General features: G+C 49.9%; 1 protein-coding gene across 1 annotated transcript; it reads right to left on the reverse strand.

The window, feature by feature from the left end:
* Positions 1-322: 322 nt before the first annotated feature.
* Positions 323-17,382, reverse strand: LOC138993900 (galectin-9C-like). The gene is made up of 7 exons (XM_070393363.1): positions 17,259-17,382; positions 11,042-11,121; positions 7,117-7,318; positions 5,585-5,695; positions 4,481-4,564; positions 2,212-2,290; positions 323-465 (listed from the first exon to the last, which is right to left on the reverse strand). Exons 1-6 carry the CDS (start codon positions 17,295-17,297, stop codon positions 2,219-2,221), a joined length of 588 nt encoding a protein of 195 aa, XP_070249464.1. The 5' UTR covers positions 17,298-17,382; the 3' UTR covers positions 323-465; positions 2,212-2,218.
* Between the last annotated feature and the right edge of the window lie 6,208 nt (positions 17,383-23,590).

The raw sequence follows: 23,590 nt of genomic DNA on the forward strand, positions 1-23,590 counted from the left end.
TCGGCCCTGCCATCAGCCTTCCTGGTCCTACAGGCTCTGGTCCTCCAGGCTCTGGTCCTCCAGGCTCTCACCCAGGCCTTGGCCCATCTCAGGAGCTTGCAGCTGTTTCCTGGTTCACCTCTGTTATCAGGCTTCCTGTCAGAGATCCTGTCCATAAAGCCTGAGGACAGCTGCTTCCTTCCATACCTTGTGGGATATTGGCAACCCACTGAAGGCAGAAATGGATCTGCGCCCCCTATGCTCTCTCCTTGGCCAGGACGCCCTGATCCCAGACACCAGCATGTCTCCAAACACATTGAATAAACCACAATCACGCTGTGCATATGTGCCAACCCCGAGTTTTCTTTCTCTCTTTATTTGAAGGGCACTGGGAAAGGGGGGCATCCAGTTGGAAAAGCTCAGAGGGTGGAGACCAGCAGGTGTCAATCGGTCACGTTCCTGGAGTGGGGGAAGGACTGGCACAGGCTGAAAGCAAAGGGTAAATGTTGGAGAAAGAGGAGGGGCTGAGGAGACCACCTCCCAGGGGAGTGACCAGCTGGTGGCTGGAGCCTGAGGTGGACTTGAATGCAGGGTGGGGATGGGGTCAAAAGGTACATGAGGGGTGGGCCCAGGTGGGAGTTGGGAAGGCCCAGGATGCTCCCTTTCTGCTGAGGGGACTGAACATGGGCTTCAGCCTGCACTGACCCTTCCCCCCATCCTCAGATGGTAGGATTTGGGCAGCTGGAGCCCCAGGTGCTGCGCAAACAGAGGAAGCTATGCCCAGCCAGCGGCCTTCTCCACTCCAGGATGGCTGCAGCCAGAAGCAGGGTCAAGGGCCTAGTTTCTCCAGAAAAGCCCCAGATCCAGGGAGGGGGCTGGGGCAGGGACAGGGAAGGCAGAGGTGAAGAGCAGATGCAGACAGCAACAACCTCCAGCCTGAGGTCCCAGGGCAGGAATCCTGCCTGTGTCTGCACCAGGGTCAGCTTCAGTTTTGCTCAGTGAGAGAACAGGCTCAGAGAGGTTAAGCACCTTGCGCAAGCCTGTCCAGGTAGCAAGCGATCAAATACAAAATGGTACACCGTTCTGGCTGGTTGTATCAGCATACCCCGTCCACCCAAGTGCAGGGTAAAAGTCAGGCTGCCCTGCAAAGGCTCCCTGGAGCTCCTCCATCCTAAAGTCAGTGTGGCAGGTGGCAGGGGCCCACCATGCACCGTGATGGCCCACAGGAAGCTGGGTAGGGAGACACCCTTGGCCTTGCCCCCACTGCTCAAGTGGCCAAGGAAGGGCCAGGCCCTGCTCCTTTTCCTGCCCGAGGCCCCTCCCCGCCCAGCAGACTGGTCTTCTTGCCCTGACTGGTCTCCCCTTCTACTGACTGTGCAAACCACATCCCTCATTCATTGACCCAGTCCCTACTGCACTCCAGGCACGGTGCAAAGTGCTGGGGATACACAGAGGGACAAGTCACACCTCCAAGCTCACGTGTTCAGGCAAGGACAGGTAGAGTGACGGAGACAGACATGTAAATACAGTTACAACTGGACATGGTGCCTGGCGTGCAGAGTTGTGAAATGTCCATCAGGTCAGGAAGGCGGTGGGGCATCTAGCAACCTGCTAGGCAGGGAGGATGCCCCTGAGGAGCCACACTGAAGCAGGGCATTGAAGGGCAGTTAGGGGCTGGCTGAGTGAGGTGGCAAAGGATACTTTGGGCACCAGGACAGCAGATGCCAAAGCGTGGTGGCTGGAAGGACCCTGGAGTGAGTGGTGGAGGCTGATGGAGGGTCTTAGTAGGTGAGGTGGGAACTGGGAGGTGGGCTGGGCAAGACTGAGGAGGATTCTGCTCCTCCAACTGGGGAGTTTGAGTTTATTGAGCCCGGGGCCTTTAGCGTTTTTAAGGAGGGAGTGGATGCCATTACATTTGCTTTTGGAAAGGTCACTGTGGCAGTGAGGTGGTGTGAGGGGGTGAGGGGTGAGCAGTCAGGTGGCCTAATCCAAGGCAGTGGCTTCAGGAAGGAGAGGTGTTGGTGCCCTGGAGGGACATTAGGGAGGGAGGGAAGAATGGAGGACGCCTCCCAGGTCCGGGGCTGGGAGCCTGGTGGATGGAGATAGGGAACCTTGGATGGGCATTCGGGGTCTGTAGGCCCTGTCGCCTCCTCGCTGGAACTAGCTTCTCTCTCAGACCCCTGTCCTTCCTGCTGACTGCTCAGCCTCCCAGGTTCTCCATGTTTAACTCACTTTTTGCTTACTGCTCCTTGGGCTCAGGTAGGTCACAGGTATTCTGCAAGCATTTCACCATAGGGACATCACCAATATCCTGTTAAAACAAAAGGTGCCATGGGGTGAAAAGTATCTCTAATGATTCAAGGAAGATTGGAAAGGCAGGGGCCCAGACAACAGGGAGAAAGCCAGCCGGGCAGGGGCAGACAGAGTAGGCAGGAGGGAGAAAATAACAGAGATGAGGACCAAAGAGAGAAGAGCTCATATTTGCTCCGGGCCCGCTGTGTGCCTTTCCCATCTCAGGAGCACACTCAAATACCGAAAATGGAAATAACATCTACACTCCAGGGCCTGGGGTCCTGTGGGAATGTGGGCCAGGCATACCCCAATCTTCCCAGTTTTCACAAAAAGCCAGACATTCAGGTTTCCATGTGATATCACCTGACCTGGAAAATTTTTGGTAAAATACACATAAAATTTACCACCTTCACCATTTTAGAGTGCACAGCCGAGGGGCATTCAGTGCCTTCACACTGTTGTGCAGCCGTCACCAGCATCAGCTCCACAATGCAAACCTGCTCCTGACCTTGTAGATGTTGGCAACACATTCAAAACTTGGAAAACACAGAGAGGGTCCAATAGACCCTGGTGTGGGCCCATTAGGCCATTTCATGACCTCTGACACGTATCACCTCATTGAGCCCACACATACCTCCTGGGGAGGCTGTGGCTATGCCCCTTGCACAGATGAGGAAACTGACGTTGGGAGAGGCAGACTCACTTGCCTGAGATCCCACAGCTGATGACAATGGCAGAGCTGGGATCTGAGCTAGATTCAGTGTGATTCCCAAGCTGGTTCTTCTGGAACCACATGGCCTTCTAACAAGGCTGGGAGTAGAGAGGGACAGGCAAGAGTGGTAGGATGAGGGAGCCAGAGGAATGTCCACAGAGTCACCTGGGGGAGAGATTGGCTTGTACATTTGGGCACATCTAATAGAGCCAAGTCAACTCATGAGTGCCATTTATGCTTTTCTTGTGTTATTCCTTGATGAATATATTTCTGTAAAAAGCATATTATTTTAATCACTGTGTGTGTGTGTGTGTGTGTGTGTGTGTGTGTGTTTCATAAGGAATAGAGCCCTGAGTTATATAGACTTGGAGACTGTTGGGTACAGCAGCCTGGACTTAAACCCTCCACAAGGGTGTGCCAGCTTGGCCATGCTGCTTCTCTGAAATGGGGACCAGGGCAGCGCACGTGCCCCTCTGTAACCTGTGGTGGAGGGAGTGAGCACAGGCCTCAGCTGGGCCCCACACAGGAGGCATCTCCCGTGGGCGATGGGTGGGATGCGATGCTGCACGTGATGCCAGCTCATTAGCGGAGGCCTGGCCACAGCCTGTCTTACAGTCTCTGTATTTTGCTCTGGAGCCTCCATCTTCATGAGATTTTGGCTAATAATGATTTGGCACCTGCTCTATTCCCTGCAAAGTGCTGGGGATACAGAAAGGGACAAGTCACTATTCCAAGCTTATGGTTTGGGGGAAATAGTGGGTGGAGTGACGGAGGCAGACATGTAAGTACAGTTACAACAGGACATGGAGCCTGGCGTGCACAGAGCTGTTAAAAGTGCATCTGGTCAGGGAGGGGGTGGGGCATCCAGCAACCTGTCAGGCAGGGAAGATGCCCCTGAGGAGCCACATGGAAGCAGGGCATTGAAGGGCAGTTAGGGGCTGGCTGGGTGAGGTGGCAAAGGATGCTTTGGGCACCAGGACAGCAGATGCAAAAGTGTGGTGGCCGGAAAGCACCTGGAGTGAGAGTGGAGGCTGATGGGGGGTCTTCGTGGGTGAGGTGGGAACTGGGAGGTGGGCTGGGCAAGACTGGGGAGGATTCTGCACATCCAGCTTGGGAGTTGGAGCTTTATTTGAGCCTGGGCCTTTAAGAGATTTAAGCACGAAGAGGATGAGATAGGATTTGCTTATGTGACGGTCACTGTGGCAGTGGTGGGTGTGAGGGGAGAGAGGGCTGAGAGGTCAGGTTGCCTGGACGAAGGCAGTGGCTTCAGGAAGGAGAGGCGTTGGTGCCCTGGGGGGGACATTAAGGAAGGGAGGGGAGAGCCAAGGATGCATCCCAGGTCCCGGGCCTGGGTGCCTGGTGGATGGAGATAGGGAACCGTGGGTGGGCATAATGGGGCTTAGACGCCCTGGCTGCCTGCTGGCTGGAAGTAGCCTCTCTCAGACCCCTGTCCTTCCTGCTGACTGCTCAGCTCCCAGGTGTCCATGTTCTGCTCACTTTTGGTTTCTGCTCTTTGGACTCAGGTGAGCCACTGAGACTGGGGTAGGACTGCATCCTCTGGACAGAGACGGCACGGGTGTCCTGTAAAAACAAAAGGCGACATGGAGTGAAGAGAAGCTTTAATGAGCCCAGGTAGAGTGGAAAGGCAGGGGCCTGGACAAGAGGGAGGAAGCCAGGCAGGCAGGGAAAGAGTAGGTGAGAGGGAGAGAGTAAGAGATGGGACCAAAGAGAGAAGAGCTCATATTTGCTGTGGGCCTACAGTGTGCCTTTCCCATCTCAGGAGCACATTCAAATACCAAAAATGGAAATAACATCTCCAATCCAGGCGCCTGGAGCCCTGTAGGAATGTGGGGCAGGCATACCCCAATCTTCCCAGTTTTCACAAAAAGACAGACATTCAGGTTTCCATGTGATATCACCTGACCTGGAAAATTTTTGGTAAAATACACATGAAATTTACCACCTTCACCATTTCAGAGTGTACAGCCGTGGGCTCATTCAGTGCCTTCACACTGTTGTGCAGCCGTCACCAGCATCAGCTCCACAATGCAAACCTGCCCCTGACCTTGTAGATGTTGGCAACACATCCAAAACTTGGAAAACACAGAGAGGGTCCAATAGACCCTGGTGTGGGCCCATGGGGGCCATTACGTGACCTCTGACATGTATCACCTCATTGAGCCCACACATACCTCCTGGGGAGGCTGTGGCTATGCCCCTTGCCCAGATGAGGAAACTGAGGCTGGGAGAGGCAGACTCACTGTCTGAGATCCCACAGCTGATGACAATGGCAGAGCTGGGATCTGAGCTAGATTCAGTGTGATTCCCAAGCTGGTTCTTTGGGGAACCACATGGCCTCCTAACCAGGGTGGGAGTAGAGAGGGACAGGCAAGAGGGGAGGGAGTCAGGCTGAGGCAGGTGCTCTGCACAGAAACGGTGACACAGGAAGTATGGGACAGGGATAGCCAGAGGTATGTCCTATCTCCAGAGTCACCTGAGTGAGAGATTGGCTGGAGCCTTTGCTCCACCCTAAGGGCCTAGGCAGAGTAGATTGGCCCCTGAACCCAGCCCCTGGGACAGGTGCCATTTGGACAATCTGACCTGGAAGCTGATGTGTGTCAGCCCCACGGCGCCGGTGACAGAGATGTTGTCCACACGGTGGAAGGGCACGCGGTGTACGTACTGATAAAAGGCAGTTCCATTCACCACCACCTGTCAACAGGAGCGCATAGTTCAGGAGAGGGGACCCAGACCAGGGCAGGGAGAACACCTGAGCCCTAGGACCCCTGCTTCTAGAAATTAAAGCCTGTTTGGTTTTCACCTCCATCCCCTATAGGTGGGGCCCAGCCTTCAGAGCTGCTCCAAGTACAGGAACACACATGTGATCCAAAGTGCAGCCAAACCCAGCCACCACTTGGCTCTAGTTTTGGCTTCTGAGTTCTTGCTTGTTTATTGCTCTAGGTTTGTCTTTCTCAGCTCACCTGGGATGCCATTTCAATATGCCCATTTAAATGCTCATAAAGTACTCATGGGAGCAGAGGAGAGGGCACCTCAGGGTGCACACTGAGGCCTGGGAGCATCCCGTTCACACAGAGAAGCACAGACACAGCCATCCCTGTCCCCGGGCCCAGCAGCACTGCTCTGCCTGCAAGAGCAATGACCACACCAAGCAGCCCTGAGCCGCCCCTGGGCCTGCAGAAGGGCTGCCACAGCATCACCGAAAACAAATGCTGTCAAGGACCTGGAGCGGGCAGGCTGCAGCAGAGGATGGAAGTCACCTGGAACCCGAGGCCAAGAAGCCCGGGGTGGGTGGGGAGGGCAAGTAATCTAGTTCTTATTTCCTAGTAACAGAAGCAACAGGTGCCCCTGTATGCAGGTAAAGAGTGTGAAGTCCTGTTTTCTGTATAATGGCATTGCCTGGGTAATTATTTAAAGGCTTTTCTCCTCGCCTGATAGTGATAAGGGCAGTAATGGAATGCTGGGACCACCTAGAATTGTAAGACAGATTACTCATGCTCTGTTACCTGTGATTGTTTTATTCTGATTAAAGAAGGCACATTCTACCCTGGCTGGCAGTTGCCTTTGGGACCTGGGGACTCACCTGGAAATGCAGCCCATCCTCCCCATGTGGAGCTGCCTATTATCATGGAAAGATGAACCACTTTGTTGCAGAAACCAGAGCTACCAGCTCTTTGAAGGCCCAGCCCTTGCGTATCACTAGCCCTTTGAAGATCCCCAGCCCTTTTGCACACCTGCAGGCCTTTGCACATCTCCAGCCTGCTTACCTGTTAACTGCCCATTTGGCATGCCCTTCTGCTATTTCCCCATCAATCCTTTGTCCTTTTACCCAATATAAGCCGCGGGCTTCTGGTGGGATGCAGAGCAGATTTTTGTGCATGACCTGCGGCTCTCCCCATACTGCTGGTGGTATCGGAATAAACACTCATTATGATTCAACCCTGTCTCTGTTGAATTGGCTGAAGTAGTGACAGGCAGCTTGGACACTTTGGTTGTCTGGTTACAATAGAGCAGGGGGACAGGCAGTGGGAGGGAGAGAGGGAAGGAGAGAAGGAGGGAAAGAGGAAGAGAGGGAGGGAGGGAGGGAGGGAGGGAGGGAGGAAAATCCTGCTCACCTGGAACATGGCGCTCTCCACCAGGATGCGGATCTCAAAGGGCTTCCCCATGTGGAAGGGATTCATCATCGTCCTCTCCTCCGTTCCCCACCACCCTTTCTGCTTGGTGTTACAGACCACATACCCGCCGTTCTCAAACCGAGGGTTGAAGTGGAAGGCAATCTCAGAGTCACTGGAGCCCATCTGAAAGTCCACAGCAAACCTAGGTGGACGGAAATCAGACAGCGTTCTGGTTTATTCCCAATGGTAAGAGCAGGAGGGCCCGGGGCCTCTGACTTCCGTGTGTGCCTGGCAACTTGCATACAACCTGTGTAGCAGGTTTGCACCCATCCCACTGTGCTGCCTTCCTCTGTGTTTACCTAATTTGCACTTAGTGTGTTTTGTGGAATTACTGCATTTTGCCCTTTCCAGCCTAACTTTCCAGAAATAAGCAGGAACTGGGTAAAGAACAATGTGGACTCAAGCCTCAGGAAGCCTGGGTCCCGGAAACTGACTGCACATTTTTATGAAGATGCAAATCCAGGAACATGCCCAGAAGCAAGAACCTCTCATGCTCGGTGGGCACTGGTTAGAGGCCAGCCCACAGCTGCTCCGTTCGGAAGGAAGAGAACAAATGGAGAGAACATGTGACATTGATGGACTTTACCTACAAATGTTATACAGGAGGGCCTTGACTTACGAGTGTCCTGACTAACGAGTTTTTTGAGATACCAGCTGTCTCTCGGCAGATTTTTTGCATTGAGTTGACAGAGTAATTTGAGTTAAGGAGCTCCTTAACGAGCTCAGTCTCAGAACGAATTAAACTCGGAAGTCAAGGCCCCACTGTATTGTAAATCAGCGAGCTGACGTGAGACGCCTTAATGAGCCAAATTTTGTAGTCCTTTATTACACCTGTGGGGCAGTGGTTCTCAACCTTCTGGCCCTTTAATAAAGTTCCTCATGGTGTGACCCCCAACCATAAAATTATTTTCGTTGCTCCTTCATAACTGTAATGTTGCTACTGTTATGAATCGTAATGTAAATATCTGATATGCAGGATGTATTTTCAGGAGTCTCGACCCACAGGTTGAGAACTGCTGCTGGAATATTGTTTCCAAAGTCTAAGCAAAAACATGGAGGAAGCTCTCCCTATTTATACTTTTTTCAGTCCTTTTTCTTCCAAATTTGGAATTGAAGCATAGTAACCTACATCTTGGGTAAAAACTGCTGTTTAAAATTTTAACTCTGCTATTCTGGCTTCTGTAAACATTTGTTTGCTTAAATAATAGAGAAAGTAAGACTACTCCCCATTCCAGAGAGGCCGTAAACTCTGCCCCAGACAGAGCTGTCAGTGCTGGCGCCAGGCCAGGCCTTGAGATCTGGTCTCACGGCCTGTCCCAGCACACAGGACTTTTTTTCAGAAGGTCCGGAAGTCTCATTTCAAATTTGGAAAACAAAGAGCTGAAAACATATAAATAGGAAAGACTTCCATCATATTGGGCCCCAAAATTTGAGAAGAAAGACTTCCTCGGGGCCCACTAGAGCTAGTGAACATGAACAGGACTCCAGATAAATTTGGCTTATTGATTAAGGCGTCTTCTGATTTACACTATGACAGAATGAGACTTCCGGGCCTTCTGAGAAAGAAGGCCTGTGTGCTGGGAAGGGGCCATGAGACTGTATCTCAAGGCCTGGCCTGAAGCCAGCGCTGACAACTCTGTCTGGGGCATAGTTTATGGCCTCTCTGGAATGGGGATTAGTCTTATTTTGCCTATTATTTAAGCAAGCAAGTATTTACAGAAGCCAGAATAGCAGGGTTAAAATTTCAAACAGCAGTTTTTACATAAGATGGAGGTTACTATGATTCACAAAGACGGTGTCTAGCAGGGGAGGCATGGAATGAATATTGGTTCTCCAGGCAGAACTTCCGGTATGTGTGTCTGTCCCTCATCGGAGGTTGGTGTGTGTCCCACACATGAAGTGTGGAGTGGTGCCCTAACGTTCATAGGCCTGGACCCTGGCCCCCGCTGGTACCGTTTGTCATTTGGGAATGACTCAGAGCGATGCTACTGTGGCCTCACTGAACCCAGGAAAGGGGGTGACTTCCTTCTTTTGGGGATGACTAATGAGGCCTTGCTAAGAAAGCACCACATAAGTGGATATTCATTCCTGTCTCTCTCCTCAGAAGGAAGCTTTCACCTTCAAAACTTCCTTTGGGTTCTAAGGTGAGGAATTAAAACAAAAGAACCGTCCAGCCCAGGCAGTGTGCTCAGTGGTTGAGCATCAGTCTATGAACCAGGATTCCTGGTCAGGATACAAGCCAGGTTGCAGGCTCAGTTCCCAGTAGGAGGCCATCCAATCAATGATTCTCTCACATCGTTGATGTTTTTATCTCCATCTCCCTCTCCCTTCAGCTCTAAAATCAATAAAAATATACTTTTTTAAAAAAGAGGCTTAGCCTCTTTGGCTCAGTGGATAGAGCATCCAACCGCTGATGAAAGGGTCTGGGGTTTGATTCCTGTCAAGGGCACATGCCTCCATTATAGGCTTGACCCCTGGACCTGTTGGGGAATGTGAGGGAGGCAACCAATCGATGTGCCTCTCTCACATACATGTTTCTCTTTCTCTGTCTCTCCCCCTTCCTTCCACTCTCTCTAAAAATCAATGTGAAAAAAAAAAATCCCCGAGCAAGGATGAACCAAAAAAAATTTAAAAAGAAAAGAAAAGAAAAAGAAACTTCCAAGGAGCCAGGCTCACAAAAGGGCCACAATAAATGTTTGTTCTGCCTTTTCCCAGACACATGGCCTGAAACCAGCCCCAATCCGAGGTCCTCACCGAGGAGTCACTGTCTACTCCAGCCGCCCCCAAACTCAGCATGAACATGGTTCACAGCCTGCTTCTTGGGGCCACTCTGGTGTCCCCAGCTAATGCACAGCACTCAGGGAAGGCCCCTGCTTTCATGTTTTCTGTTTCCCCCACAGGGCCAGGCACTGTACCAAGCCCAGAGGTGGCCCTAGTAGACATTCTATTCAATTCCTGCAGAGCCCATTTGGTGTCCCTGTGGAGGAGGCCGAGCTCTAGGTGCCTCCTCAATACCAGCTCCCTCTTTGGGCCCTCAGCCAGCAGGGAAGTCCCCTGGCCCAGAGCCCAGCCAGCCCTCCCTCTGGGGACACTAAAAGGAAAGGAGGCTCCCACTGACTCTGGAACCAGAAAACGGAGTCCAGATTCCTCTTTACGTGGAGACTATCGTTTCTGAAATATCTCTGGATGTGTCTTTCCCTTTGTGGTCATCCAGCAGGCAGCCACCAGGTGGGAGGGCCCCACCCAAATCAGGCAAGAGCCCCTCACCTCCACACCACCTGGACCTCAGCAAGGGCAGCCAGGGCTGTGCGAGCCTTGGAGGGCGCTCGGCCTCTGAGAAGATGTGAATGTTTTCCCTGTACCCCAAAGTCCCCTCTTGGGTGGGAGACAGTGCCCAGGAGATGTTTGTATTTTGAATTGCCTTAGTATTTTCTAGGAATGAACTTGAAACAGAAAGAGATCAAATTACATCTGAGGCCAAGTTTAAATATTTCCACATCAGCCAAATAGGGGCCACAGAGTAAAGGAAGGCCGTTCTGGGAAGTAAAGGAGGCGTTATTTTTGCATCTCTGGGTCTTTGCGTGCAAAGTTCAATCCTAGACCATAAAGATCTGCCCCTGGGTAGGCCCGAGACTGTGAGCTCATGCTCTCCCTGTGTCATGGGGAATCTATGTTAATGGTGTGCAGATGCTATTGGCAGAGGGCAGGGGTACTATGCAGTGTTGGCAGGGGCTGGGCCCTACTCATTCAGTGTCCCCTGAGCCAGGCACAGGCAGCTTGGACAGTGTTCGGTGAGCCAGCCCGACCTGACAGGCGCCATGGTTTGCTAAGGGGCAAGGCTGGGGGAAATAACAGTTTCAGGTACCTGGTTCCATTGGAGTTAAGAACAGTTCCTTTGATAGTGATCACATATCCATACTGGAGACCCCCTTCAATGGCAAGTGACTGTAGAGAGAAGAAGGCAGTCAGTTAGGGCCCTGCTCCTGTCCGTTCCCTCTGGCACTTGCTAGTGGCCGGCCTGGTGTGTCAGGCACCAAGCCAGGGGCCAGATTCAGCTTGAATTGCAAATATGGAGTCCTAGTCTCATGGATCTTCCCACCTGTGAGGAAGCGGATGGACCTGAATCTGGGGAGTCACACATTCATTCTGAGACTGATAAGGAGACCGCAGGGCTCTGAGACGATGTAACCCAGAGCTGACCTCTCTTAGGAGGAAGTAGCAGCTTTCAAGAGGAGGAAGTAGCACAAACATGACCCCGAGAGGGGAAGGAACCAGGTTAGTGAGAGGGGCTCCTGGCAAAGGCCCCAGGGCCCTGGTTGCAGACTTCTGCTCCCTGAGAAGGCCACGAAGAAGGCATCCTCCTGCCCACCCCACCACAGAACGGTGTGACCATGACCTTTGCCCTCCCAGCCACCTCAGGTAGAACCTGGATGCTCTGTATCCTCTCCTGCTCCTGCTCCCCAGTCCCTCCCCAGGCCCTAGGCAACCTCCGAGGCCCTAGTGAGGTGTCTGCACTCCTCCTCGGCCCCATAGAGCCCATTTTGTCAAATCCCTTCCTGGGCCACTTGAAAGGACAATGGTTATGGTGAGGCTTGCATCATTTTAGAGCCAGGCATCATCCAGGTTTGGAGCCTAATTCTGCTGCTCGTTTCCCAGGTGACCTCAGGGAGCTTATGTCCCCTCTTTTGCCTCAGTTTCCTCATCTGTAACATAGGGGTACATCTAACCTTCTGGGTCAGATCAATGAGTTAGTGAGAAAAGTCAGGGGAAGAGACTGGCACATAGTAGGTGTCTCTACCGCACCCTTCCCTCTTGGTCTCTCTCAGCAAAATTTCACATTGGTTTCTTGACCTTTTAAAGCTAACCTCAGGATGCCTTTTATCTGATGTGATCTTAATTTGCATTACTTAGCAGATAACTACCAGCTCCTAGTCAATCTTCACATTTCTCTAGTAGGTAACGTCTTCTCTAACTTCTCCTTTAAGCCAGCTCCCTACAGAACTGAAATGCTTATAGGAGCCAGGCAGGTGATGTGTAGGAGGGAGAGTGTCAGGTAGGGGCAATAGGGAGTGGCAGAGACCATGACAAAGTAGACACCATCTCTCTCATCTAAAGGATCAGTGTCCTCTCAGCTCTAACCTGGACGAATTAATGAATTTAGATGGATTAACCCCTCTGTGGGTCAGAGCTTGCTCTCAGCTCCTGGCCAGGCCTGGAGGCTGAGGACTCTTCCCCCCTCTTCCTCTCTGGAGGCCCAGACAGCAGAGCCAGGCCCCCAGGCCACAGGATGCACAGCCTCCTTCTGGAGGCACAGTGTCCCCAGCGGGCACCCAGCCACAGCTGGCACAGGGGGCTCACTGCAGGGCCAGCGGGAGCCTTCCAGGCAAAGAGGCTGCTGCCCCAAGGGTTCTGGGGTGCTTCTGGGCCCATTTCCCTGGCTGTTCCTAGTTGTCCTGGCAACAGCCCTGGCCATTATCAGGGCCACCCCTACAGATGGGGAGACTGAGCACAGAAGGTCTGGTAACTTGCCCAAAGCCACCCAGCCGGTCAGTAATAGGGTGGGTGTGGGTCCAGCACCCACGCTGTGAAGCCCCACACAGGCTGCTTCTCGGGATGAAGCACAGACCTCCTGGCTCCCGGCTCCCTGAGGGCTTCCCCCACCGAACAGCATCCTGTCCTGGGTGTGGTCCCAGCTTCCACCCTGGCCTCTGAGGGGGTGAGGCCAGATGAGGCCGGCAGGGTTTGGCAAGGAATGGGGCTGAGGCCCTCAGGGCAGACCCTCCTGGTGGTCAGCTGGTCCTCAGAACAGCCAGGCCGGGGGCTCTTCCTGGCACACGCTGGAGGAAGAGGGAGGTGAATTCAATTGGACTACACCCATTGTCTTTTTTGTCTGGACTCCAAGGCCCTGTTTTAAGTGCCGATGGAAGTATCACAGGGAAAAGGAGAGCGGAGGGTCTGCGGTTCTGCAGTCTGCCCTTCGGGAGTTGAATTCTGATGATAATGTGGCTAGTTTTTTATGATGATACAAATAGCTCAGCCTATTCCTGGGACCAGAGAATGGTCAGCATTCCTAAGGCAAACTCCCCGAGGGAGCTCAGTGTTCAGGTACAGCAACTAAGTCAAAGTGTGTCCTGGCCTTGATCTGTTTTAAAAAATAAAAATATAGTATGTGGATATATATTTGACCAAAAGATTATATATTATTATGAAAAATATTAAATTATTAATATATTCTCAAGTGACAACAAAAGGTAGTAACCACAAACACAGGCTAATAAAACTTCAGTTTTCATGATTAAGAAGATGGGTTTTTTAGTAATCAGGTACCTGACCAATGTAACATAACATATAACTGTTGGAACAATGTATGAGGCCTTTATTTCCTAGGCACACATAGGAAAAACTTTTCTCCATTGAACAGACTTGACAAGAGCCAAATAAATTCTGTATCAGTTTACTCTAGATTTATTTAATTAAATTTTATTATTTAGTTTATTTTTTCTATAAATTTTTCAGTTTATATAGACCCTCTGCAATTCTTTTAGTTTTTTATAAATTTATATAGAAATAGTTAATTTTAGAATCATGTATTTTTAATTTTTAAAAATTACATAATTTTTAAACTTTAATTGAACTTACCTTTTAGAAACCTTGACCGTTTTAGTGACAAGAAAGTAATTACCATGTCTCAGATTGGCAAATATATTTTATAGTTTCTAGAAACAGGTTTTTTTATTGGTAAACATACTCAAATTTTAAAGAGATATTTTAAAAATAAAATATAAGATATATTTGTTAACAGATTTAAATCCATTTTTTTTAGCTTTCCTGCAATAAGAAGCCAAAAGTAGGCAAATTCAGATTAATTAATAATTAATTAATATACAAAAATGTATACACACACTTTGAATAATTTTAAAGGCAGTGTTTAGTAAAATAAATTTTATTTCCAAAATTGTTCTGTCAGCTATTATAATGCATATACATTTTTTTTGGAGATGGTATATTTCAGTAATTCATTATCCTAAAATATCTAAATATTTAATAATTTTTATTATTTAACCCAGTAAAGCTCTAAAGTTCCAAGTTATTAAAGATCTTGGGAAATTATGTTTAGATATAGGAAGTTTCAGAAAAACCCTTCATTTTAGTTGTGTTTATTTATTATGTCGTAATAATTTTATAAGATGTTAAAGTCCATTATTATCCAAGCCATTTTTCTGGCAAATTTTGTAACAGGGATAACGCCTTGACAATTTTTAGGAGCCTGGAGAAGTGGCAGGGGGAGAAGGCAGATATCAGGCCCTGTGGCTGGTTCCAGGACTGCAGCAACTCTCGGCCTCCAGTGGCTTTAGTGTAAAAAAAAAACATATATATAGTTATTAGAGGCCCGATGCACAAAATCATGCACTGGCAGTGAGGGGTCTCTCAGCCCAGCCTGCACCCTCTCGCAGTTTGGGATCCCTTGGGGACTGTCTGACTGCCAGCTTGTGGCTGGATGGCCTTCTGCTGCTGCACAGCCTGCTGCTTGAGCTTCAGCAACTACTGCACATGCACAGGCTGAGCCACCACAGTCTGGCCTGCAAACACCATCGAGTGGGTGAGTCAAGCACGGAGGCAGGCTCACCCTGAGTTCCCTGCGCTTCCCTGAGTCACTGAGTTGTTCAGACCAACTGCCTTCTACAGAGAATGGCACCAGGATCGGGCCTAAGCTGGCAGTCGGACATCCTTCTTGCAGTCCGGGGCCCCTGGAGGGATCTCTGACTGCCTAAACTGGCAATCGGACATCTTCCGAGGGATGTAGCAGTGCACCAAGCAGCAGGCAGCCAGGGAGGAGCCCGAATCGGGGCTAGGGGCCGTGCCGCTTACACTCATCCTGGCCTGCTGCACCTGCTGCCGCTGTTCAATAGTGCTGCCACAGAGTTGAGAGAGGCTCCCGCCATGGCAGCTGCACTTGCCAGCCGTGAGCCTGGCTTCTGGCTGAGCGGTGCTCCCCTTGTGGGAGCACACTGACCACCAGGGGGCAGCTCCTGTGTTGAGTGTCTGCCCCCTGGTGGTCAGTACACACCATAGCAACCAGTCGTTCTGGTCATTCCACTGTAACAGTCGCTTAGGCTTTTATATATACAGACTAGACTAGAGACCTGGTGCACAAATTCATGCACCAGTGGGGTCCCTTGGCCTGACCTGCAGGATTGGGCTGAAACTGGCTCTTAGACATTCCCCGAGGGGTCCCGGATTGTGAGAAGGTGCAGGCTAGGCTAAGGGACCCCACCAGTGCATGATCAGGGCCCGGGAGGAACACAGGAGGTTGGCCAGCCAGAGAGGAACTGTGGGAGGGCTCCAGGGCATGCCCGGCCCATCTCAATCAGTCCCAATTGGCCAGACCCCAGCAGCAAGCTAACCTACCAGTAGGAGCTTCTGCCCCCTAGTGGTCAGTGCACATCATAGCGAGCAGTTGAGCAGCCTTACCATATTATTATGCTTTGATTGTTTGAACAGCTGACTGGTCAACCAGACACTTAGCATATTAGGCTTTTATTATATAGGACTAGAGGCTGGGTGCACGAATTCGTGCATGGGTGAGGGCTGGCCAGCCCTGCTCCCGATTGGGGTGGGAGGGGCCGATCGGGGGCGGGGCGGGGCTGGCTGGGGAAGGGGCCTCGGCGATTGGCAGGCTGGCCCTGCCCCTTGGTTGAACTCCCGGTTAAAGGACAATTTGCATATTAGCCTTTTTATTATATAGGATATATATCTACATATAATGGGAGTGGCCCCTGCTGCAGCTTTGGCAGCCTGCTTGAGGGTACTTCTGTAGCTCCAACCCTCTAGAGTCTAGGAGAAAGACTTGGGGCATTTAAAAGATTCATTCCCTATATTTTTCTTTCTGAGTAGAATCCTTATGATGTAACAACGTGAAAGCCTCTATATCAAAAGAGATCTTATCCCATTTCAAAACAGAAACAAAAATGATCACTAAAGTAAAACAATGAGTACTCAAAAGGAGGGACGGGGACTTTAGCCTTAGAATCTTATTTCATACCAATTGGCACAGCGAATGACCTTTTTAAGGCCTGAGTGGCACAAAGCCCCAACAGAAGAGACAGAGGATTCAACAGCGAACAGCCAGCTGACTCCCTAAAAGATGAGAAACTAAGCAAAGAATATCTATAATCAAAGTTACATTATAGACAGACAGGAACTTGCAGGGAGCTCTCAAACAGAAAAGACCGATTTTCTTACTCTAGCCAAGCGTCTTGGGCAGCGGATGCCTTGAGAGGGAGGGCAGGGAGGGTCCCTGAGGTAAAGAACTCTTGGCAGCTGCTGGGAGGCCCCTGCAATCCCTGCTGCGGGTTCAGTCCTCCACAAGCAGCTGGGCCCCCAGCTAAGGGGGATAGGCCCCCATCTTTAAACAAATTAAACTGAGCCACAAAGAGAAAGAAAAGCGCCATTAGCAGACACTTTTATGTACAGTATTTACAGGTGCACATAACAGACAAACAAGAGTTTTACACCGAGCTTCTTACCTGTCTACCCACAGAAACCTCAGAATGTCCTGTGTCCCAGAGTGAATCAGGCTAAGGGTTCTGAGGCTAGGATTGTCCCTATTTTACAGATGGGGAAACAGAGGCCCAGAGAGGAAAAGGCAGCTCGCCTGCGGTCACCGAGCTAGGAAACGGCTGAACCAGGGAGGCCATCTCCAAAGTCAGTGCCCAAGCCGGGCTGCTGGGCTCCCCGGGAAGTCCTGCTGGCCTCCCCTTTCATTCCAACAAAACCCCACTCTCCCAGGGCAGACCAGTGCCCTTCTCCCCTCAGCACCCAGGACAGGACAGGTGCCCAGAGGGAGCTCAGCACCATCTGCGCAATGCCCCAGTGCGGGTGGTTATCATCCCTCGGTCCTGAGAGGCAGGTGGGACCGGCCTGGGGCAGAGGTTGTGTCAGAATGGCCCCATCGGCACGTCTGTCCCCGTGCACCCTCTGCCACCCCAGCCTGGTTTCCTCAGAGACCCAGAGCGGCTTCCCTGGCAAGGCAGCCAGCTCGGCCCTGCAGCATCGCCTGTGCCCACTGCCTGGGAACTCACTGGGGTCACGAAGAAAGGCTGGATACTGCTGAGGGCCATCTCTCCACCACCTCTGTGGTCCCGGCTGCTCCTCACACCAGCCAGGCAGTTCTCTGCACTGGGGAGGATTTGATAAAGAAATAGAAAGCAAAAAAATTGGGTGGTGGGGGGTTAAAGGGGAGCCAGGAGCAAGAGGAAGTGGGTTTAGAGAAAGAAAGGTAGAGTGCTGGGTGTGGGGGTGGGGGTGGGGGTGGGGGTGGGGGCGGGAGGGTTAAGGGTGGTGCGGTCCCTTAAAAGGGACAGAAAAGTAGAGACTCCACTCCGGTGACCTTTCTTTCACCTCTCCTCCTGTGCTCCACCCGAAATGGGATCGTGTCGTGTCCGGTTCGTGTACAGCATGCTCAGTGACAATGTCCAGAAAACAATGGGCTGCTTGACAGGAACACAGGGAGGAGTGGTGGTGGTGCTGGAAGGCCTGGTTATACCCATTTTACACACAGAGAAACTGAGGCTCAGAAAAGTTAGGGGGCATGTCCAAAGTCACATGGCTCCCTAGTGGCATCCTGACCTCTATGAGGATAGTTAGAGTCTCAAAAAGTCATTTCTCTTCTCATATAAAGGTATCATGTAGAAATAAGTGGTACTCTGGGAGCTTCTGAGGCCCCTCTCTGTGAATGTATCTCTTTCTTCTCTCCTCCCGCTCCCCTCCTCTCGCCCTTTTCTTTTTTGGGCTTTAGAATAGGGACAGGTGCCCTAGCTGGTTTGGCTCAGTGGATAGAGCATCGTTTTGCAGACTGAAGGGTCCTGAGTTTGATTCCAGTCAAGGGCACATGCCTGGGTTGTGGGCTCTGTCCCCGATAGGGGGCGTGCAGGAGGCAGCCAATCAATGATTCTTTCTCATCACTGATGTTTCTATCTCTCTCCTCTCTCTCCCTCTCCCTTCTTCTCTGAAATCGATTGTATATATATATATATATATTAAGAATAGGGAGAGGAGAAGTCTTAGACATAATGGAGTACTCCAAATGACATGGAGGGCAGGGCAACATTAAATAAATTGCCATGAACTGGCGTCAGCACCTAGTTAAGGGAAATGATTAAACGAGATGAACAGGATAGGCTGGGTTGGGGAGTGGGGAGGAGAGGAGGGCCGCGGTGATAATGAACTTATCTGAAGTCAAGCAGGTCCCTGCAATGTGCTAGAAAGAAAACCAATGAGCTACCAGTTAAACCTGAATGAACAGTTAAGGGTCAGATAGGCGCCATGTGGGTAGAAGGTGCCCAGGGTCACACATAGGTCTGTGCCTCTCTTCCTTCTTGAGCCTTGTCTACATGCACCAGCATTCACAAAGACTGACTTCTGTCAGATGCTCCTGCAAACTGAGGTCACGTGTCCCCGCATGTCACCCTCATGCCTAGTAAGGATATCACTGAATCAACTAGAATTTAATCGGTTTAAGGGGGGCAGAAAGGAGGGAACAGAAGCACAATTCTTTGCTATCCTCTCCAGCAGCAGGGACACCAGGGACAGTGTCATCACTGATGGGGACATGGACCCAGTGGAACTCTCATTCCTTGCAGATTGGAGCGTGAAATAACACAACTTTGGAAAACAACTCAAGAGAGATGAACACAGACATTGACGACAGCCTCACTCCCATAGCTCCAAACAGGAAACCACACAAGTGCGCACCAGCAGGAGAAAGAAGGAACAAGTGATGGTGCTCCTACCATGGAAGGGCCCCCGCAACCAAAAGGAGCTGTGACACGGGAAACCTCGGTGACCTCACATGGGACAATGAACCTGGGAGGGCAGTCTTCTGGGAGCAGGAGATGTTCTGGAACTGATCTGGACGGTGGTCACACAGCTGTTTCACCCGTGTAAATAACTCATTACAAATAATTAGGTTTCCATTTCTCCACAGATGAAAACAAAAATCTATGAAGAATTACATCATTCAACGGGGACACAAATGTTTTTCATAAGAAAATAGGCTTACACATTTGCTGCTGGTCAGTTAATTCATTTTTTCCCTACTTTAAAACAAATCACAGAATGCTCTAAGTTTCAAATCAGAGTACCTATTCCACAGTATATGTGGAAGTGTTTAGAGTCATTCATTTTGCGTATCACTGTGTGGTAGTATCCAATGACCGAAAAGGTACATTCTTCCGAACACTTTCGGTCTTCTTTTCTAAAAATATGACATTTTTGTAAGCAATGATTGCAATCATGTTTAAAAACAAAAATACTGAACAGATTCATTTCTTTATCCAGGTGATAAAAAAATCTATGGAATTCCCACAGGCATTTCACTTTCCATGAAATTTCAGGGTTTTTTAAAAATATATTTTTATTTATTTCAGAGAGAAAGGGAGAGAAGAGAGAGAGATAGATAGCAACATCAATGATGGAGAATCATTGATTGGGTACCTCCTGCATGCCCCTCTCCCAACTAGGGATCTGGCTCACAGCCTGGGCATATGCCCTGACCAGGAATCAAACCCTGATCTCCTGGTTTATAGGTCGATGCCCAACCACTGAGCCACACCAGCTGGGTCACGGATTTTCTTGTTCAGCTGGTACATGCCAAGGTTTACATTCACTTTAACCTCATCAAACATTTCCCTTAAAGCTACTCCTGGAGATGGCATCTCAAGTAAATCCTGAATATGGAGCCACACCTTCTCCATCTCAACACCCAGGAATCTGGATTTGACGTCAAAGATGCCCACATGTTCAGTAGATATGATATCAAATGTGACTTTAAAAAATATGTTTTATTGATTTTTAGAGAGAGAGGAAGGGAGAGAGATAGAGAGACAGAAAGATCAATGACAGAGAAACATAATCAACTGGCTGCATCCTGCACACGCCCCCACTGGGGACTGAGCCCTCAACCCGGGCATGTGCCCTGACCTGGAATGGAACCAGTGACTTCTAGGTTCCTGGGTCAATATTCAACCACTGAGCCATACCCACCAGGCAAATGTGACATTTTAAAACTGGTTTGTCTGCAGATGGTCGATGGCCAGCAGGTCACCCTTCTCACGAACTTTGTGGCTGTGGACTTAACTTGCTTTGTCCTCTTCACCCACTTGGATTCTCCAAAAAGGGGAGAAGTGCTGACTCATGCTACAATGTGGATGAACCTAGAGGGCACTATGCTAAGTGAAACAAGCCAGACACAACAGACAAATACTGGATGGCTCCACTCCTGTGCGGTCCCTAGCGTAGCCAAACTTCTAGAAAAGGAACTAGACTGGTGGTTTCCAGGCACTGGGGAGAGTGGGAAATGATTTGTTGTTAATAGCTACAAGGTCTCAGTTTTGTAAGTTGAAAAAAGATTTGTGGATGGATGGAAGTGACATGTTAGAGAGGGAACATTTTTCCTCTACCTTATAATTAAATTGACTTGAGACAGATTAACAGGAGAAAAAACAAATATAATTGTGCATGTACAAGGGCTCCATAAGAATATGAGGCCCACAGGCTGTCAGACAGTTGAGGCTCATATGCTGCCCTAAGGTCAGGAGAAGGGGTAGGAGCCTGGGACAATTCACAGGGAGGTGGGAAGAACAAATGTCGGGTTAACCATGTTTGCCATGCCAGGCAGAGAAGTCTTTCTAGTATAAATAGAGGCTGTCTTTGGTAATAGCTCTCTTCCTCCCTATCCCAAGTCCTTTAAGCCAGTGGTCGGCAAACTGCGGCTCGCAAGCCACATGTGGCTCTTTGGCCCCTTGAGTGTGGCTCTTCCACAAAATACCACAAGCAGACGCGCACGTACAGTGCGATTGAAACTTCGTGGCCCATGCGCAGAAGTCGATATTTGGTGGAAGAGCCACACTCAAGGGGCCAAAGAGCCGCATGTGGCTCACAAGCCGCAGTTTGCCGACCACTGCTTTAAGCAGTTGGAGGGCAGAGGAGGTTCAAAAAATTTCCTGAACTTTCTGCCTTAAAAATAACCAGCTTAAATAATACATATGCCAAAGACACACATTTGGGGGTGGAAATTTTTGTTCCCCTTCAGTCCTGCCTTTGAAACTTTCCCGGGACGTCTCACAGTTCCGAAGTTAAGTAGGTGGATTGCTCCATCTCAAGGGACCCGTCTCTTGGTTCTGACAATAGGTCAGTTTAGGGCGCAGGTATGCAGTTGGGCTCCAAAAAATAGGACTGTGGTTAAAGCTATCGGGTGTTCACGAAGGCGTTTCTGTGGAAACAAAAGAAAAACACAGGTTAATGCTGGGAAAAGACTGTGCACCCAGTCTGAGTCTGCAGCCAGCCAGTGAAGACGGTTCCTAGCTGTCTGGCTCCAGCATGTTTAGATGGAGAGAGGGCAGGCAATGGCAATGCGACAGCTGCTCTGAGTTTGCAGTGTGACTGTCTCTAGACATGAGGATTGTCCGTACATGAGCTGTGTTGACTTCTCTGAAGTTTATATCAAGTTGTCCAGCCTCAGGTTCCGCGGCTTCAGGAAAAGGGCAGTGCTAGTTCTCCAGGATTCCAAGTCAGAGGAGCGGGAGTGAAAATTGGAAACATTGGTTTGCAGAGTTGTAGTCAAATGTTGGGGGAAACGAGAAGAATTCAGGATCTGGGCCAGTGTACAGGCAGAAGATAAAATCTCACGGACAATTAACAGGACTAGAATCTGATATCCAGAGGGTGCTAGAATTTTTCATGAGGAATCTCAGATTGGGCTGTTTAGAATATTCCTGAGGCCAGGCAGCCCAACCAAGGACTTGCCATCAGATTTCACCTGGGATACCTATAGATTTGAGTGAATTCCTCTCTTCTCAGGGTTCCCAAAATGCCTTACTCACCTGGCATGGCTGTGGGGAACACTGTAAGCAAGGTACCAGGCTGATTTTCCAAGGGGTTTTATTGGCTCCAGAAAGTCCTCACCGGGGAGAGGACACCGTCCCTGGGAGGCTCCAGGGCACCCAATTCCTGTGCGAAGGGGAGGCTCTCCGTCCATGTGGAGAGCACAGCGCAGGGTGACAGGCAGGAGGGGAGGTAAACGAGTGAAATCTACCAGCTCGGGCCTCCCAGCCTTAGGACTAGCTCCCTGGCCATAGCTTCCCTGGTGATAATGACCCCGTCAGGAATGTGTCCCCCTAAAGAGAGGGGCCAAAGTCAGAAAGCCGGGGTCAGAGGAGCAAAGTCTGGCATTGGACCCCAACGTCCTGGAGAATGTGAGTGAGCCCGACACTCGGGGATGAGGGGACAGAGATGCCCTCATGACTGTAGGGAGACAGATGTGGTTCATCAGGCCTTGGGTCTAGATCAGCCGTGGGCAAACTACGGCCCACGGGCCGGATCCGGCCCGTTTGAAATGAATAAAACTAAAAAAAAAAAAAAAGACCGTACCCTTTTATGTAATGATGTTTACTTTGAATTTATATTAGTTCACACAAACACTCCATCCATGCTTTTGTTCCGGCCCTCCGGTCCAGTTTAAGAACCCATTGTGGCCCTCGAGCCAAAAAGTTTGCCCACCCCTGGATGAAACGAGGCAATACAATCAAACCTTGGTTCTCAAATGACTCCCATCTTGAACAATTCAGTTCTTGACCAAGTTGTTTATGGGAAAAATGTCTTCCTTGTTGAAGATTTGGTTCTCAGCCTTACAACCCTTTCATGCAGACACTTTAACATGATGAAAAGAGTCTGTTAGGCCTCAAGCAAAGGAGAGAATGTGAGAAAGTTCACCTCTACCCGTCCTGTTATCTTCTCAGGAAATTGAGGTGTGAATATTTCTGTGGGTTTGGGTTTTTTCTTTTTTGGTTTTTGTTGCTGCTGAAATGGGTGATTTTAAGACATAAAGAGGCCATCAAGAGTGCTACTGTGGCTAAGCTGGGAAAGAAAAAAAATGATGAAAGGAAACGGAGTAAAAATAAAACCTGTTGTTGACTTGAATAAAGGAAGAGCAGCAGTCAGCAGACAGCATTTCGGAGGCAGTGGTAGGTGAAAGGTGAAGGTGCAGCAGGCTGACTTCCTGAAAGACACTCCTGAAACAAGTGCTGAAGGTGGTTCCTTTAAGACTAGTAGGGGGTGGTTAGATAAATTTAAGAAAAGAAGTGTTTGTTCATAGTAATGTTAACGTAAAAAAAAAAAACACGGAAACCTGCAAAGAATTTTTGTGAGTTTGAGCCAAACTGTTGTCATATGCCTGGAAGCAGAACCTCGATGAATTGAGATAATGCTCCAGAGATTGGCAGTTTACGTCTGTATTTATACATGGCAATCAAAGGAAAGGGACGGAGGTGGGTTACATGAAATTCATTGGTGATAGACTAGAGAGGCGGGAGAAAGCAGAGGGGGGAGTGGGGGGAACCCCTGGGATTGGATAAAA

This window comes from Myotis yumanensis, unplaced genomic scaffold, assembly GCF_028538775.1.
Source record: "Myotis yumanensis isolate MYYU_CA2020_CCGP unplaced genomic scaffold, mMyoYum1.0.hap1 SCAF_16, whole genome shotgun sequence".
Lineage (NCBI taxonomy): Eukaryota > Metazoa > Chordata > Mammalia > Chiroptera > Vespertilionidae > Myotis > Myotis yumanensis.

What these genes read in the sequence shown, in the direction of transcription:
- LOC138993900 (XM_070393363.1), bottom strand. Translation starts at nt 17,297, where the DNA reads ATGGCCCTCAGCAGTATCCAGCCTTTCTTCGTGACCCCA. An exon ending in AGCCTTTCTTCGTGACCCCA is followed by an intron (nt 11,122 to 17,258) that starts GTGAGTTCCCAG and finishes TTCTCTCTACAG; the next exon opens with TCACTTGCCATTGAAGGGGG. An exon ending in TGGAGAGCGCCATGTTCCAG is followed by an intron (nt 5,696 to 7,116) that starts GTGAGCAGGATT and finishes TCCTGTTGACAG; the next exon opens with GTGGTGGTGAATGGAACTGC.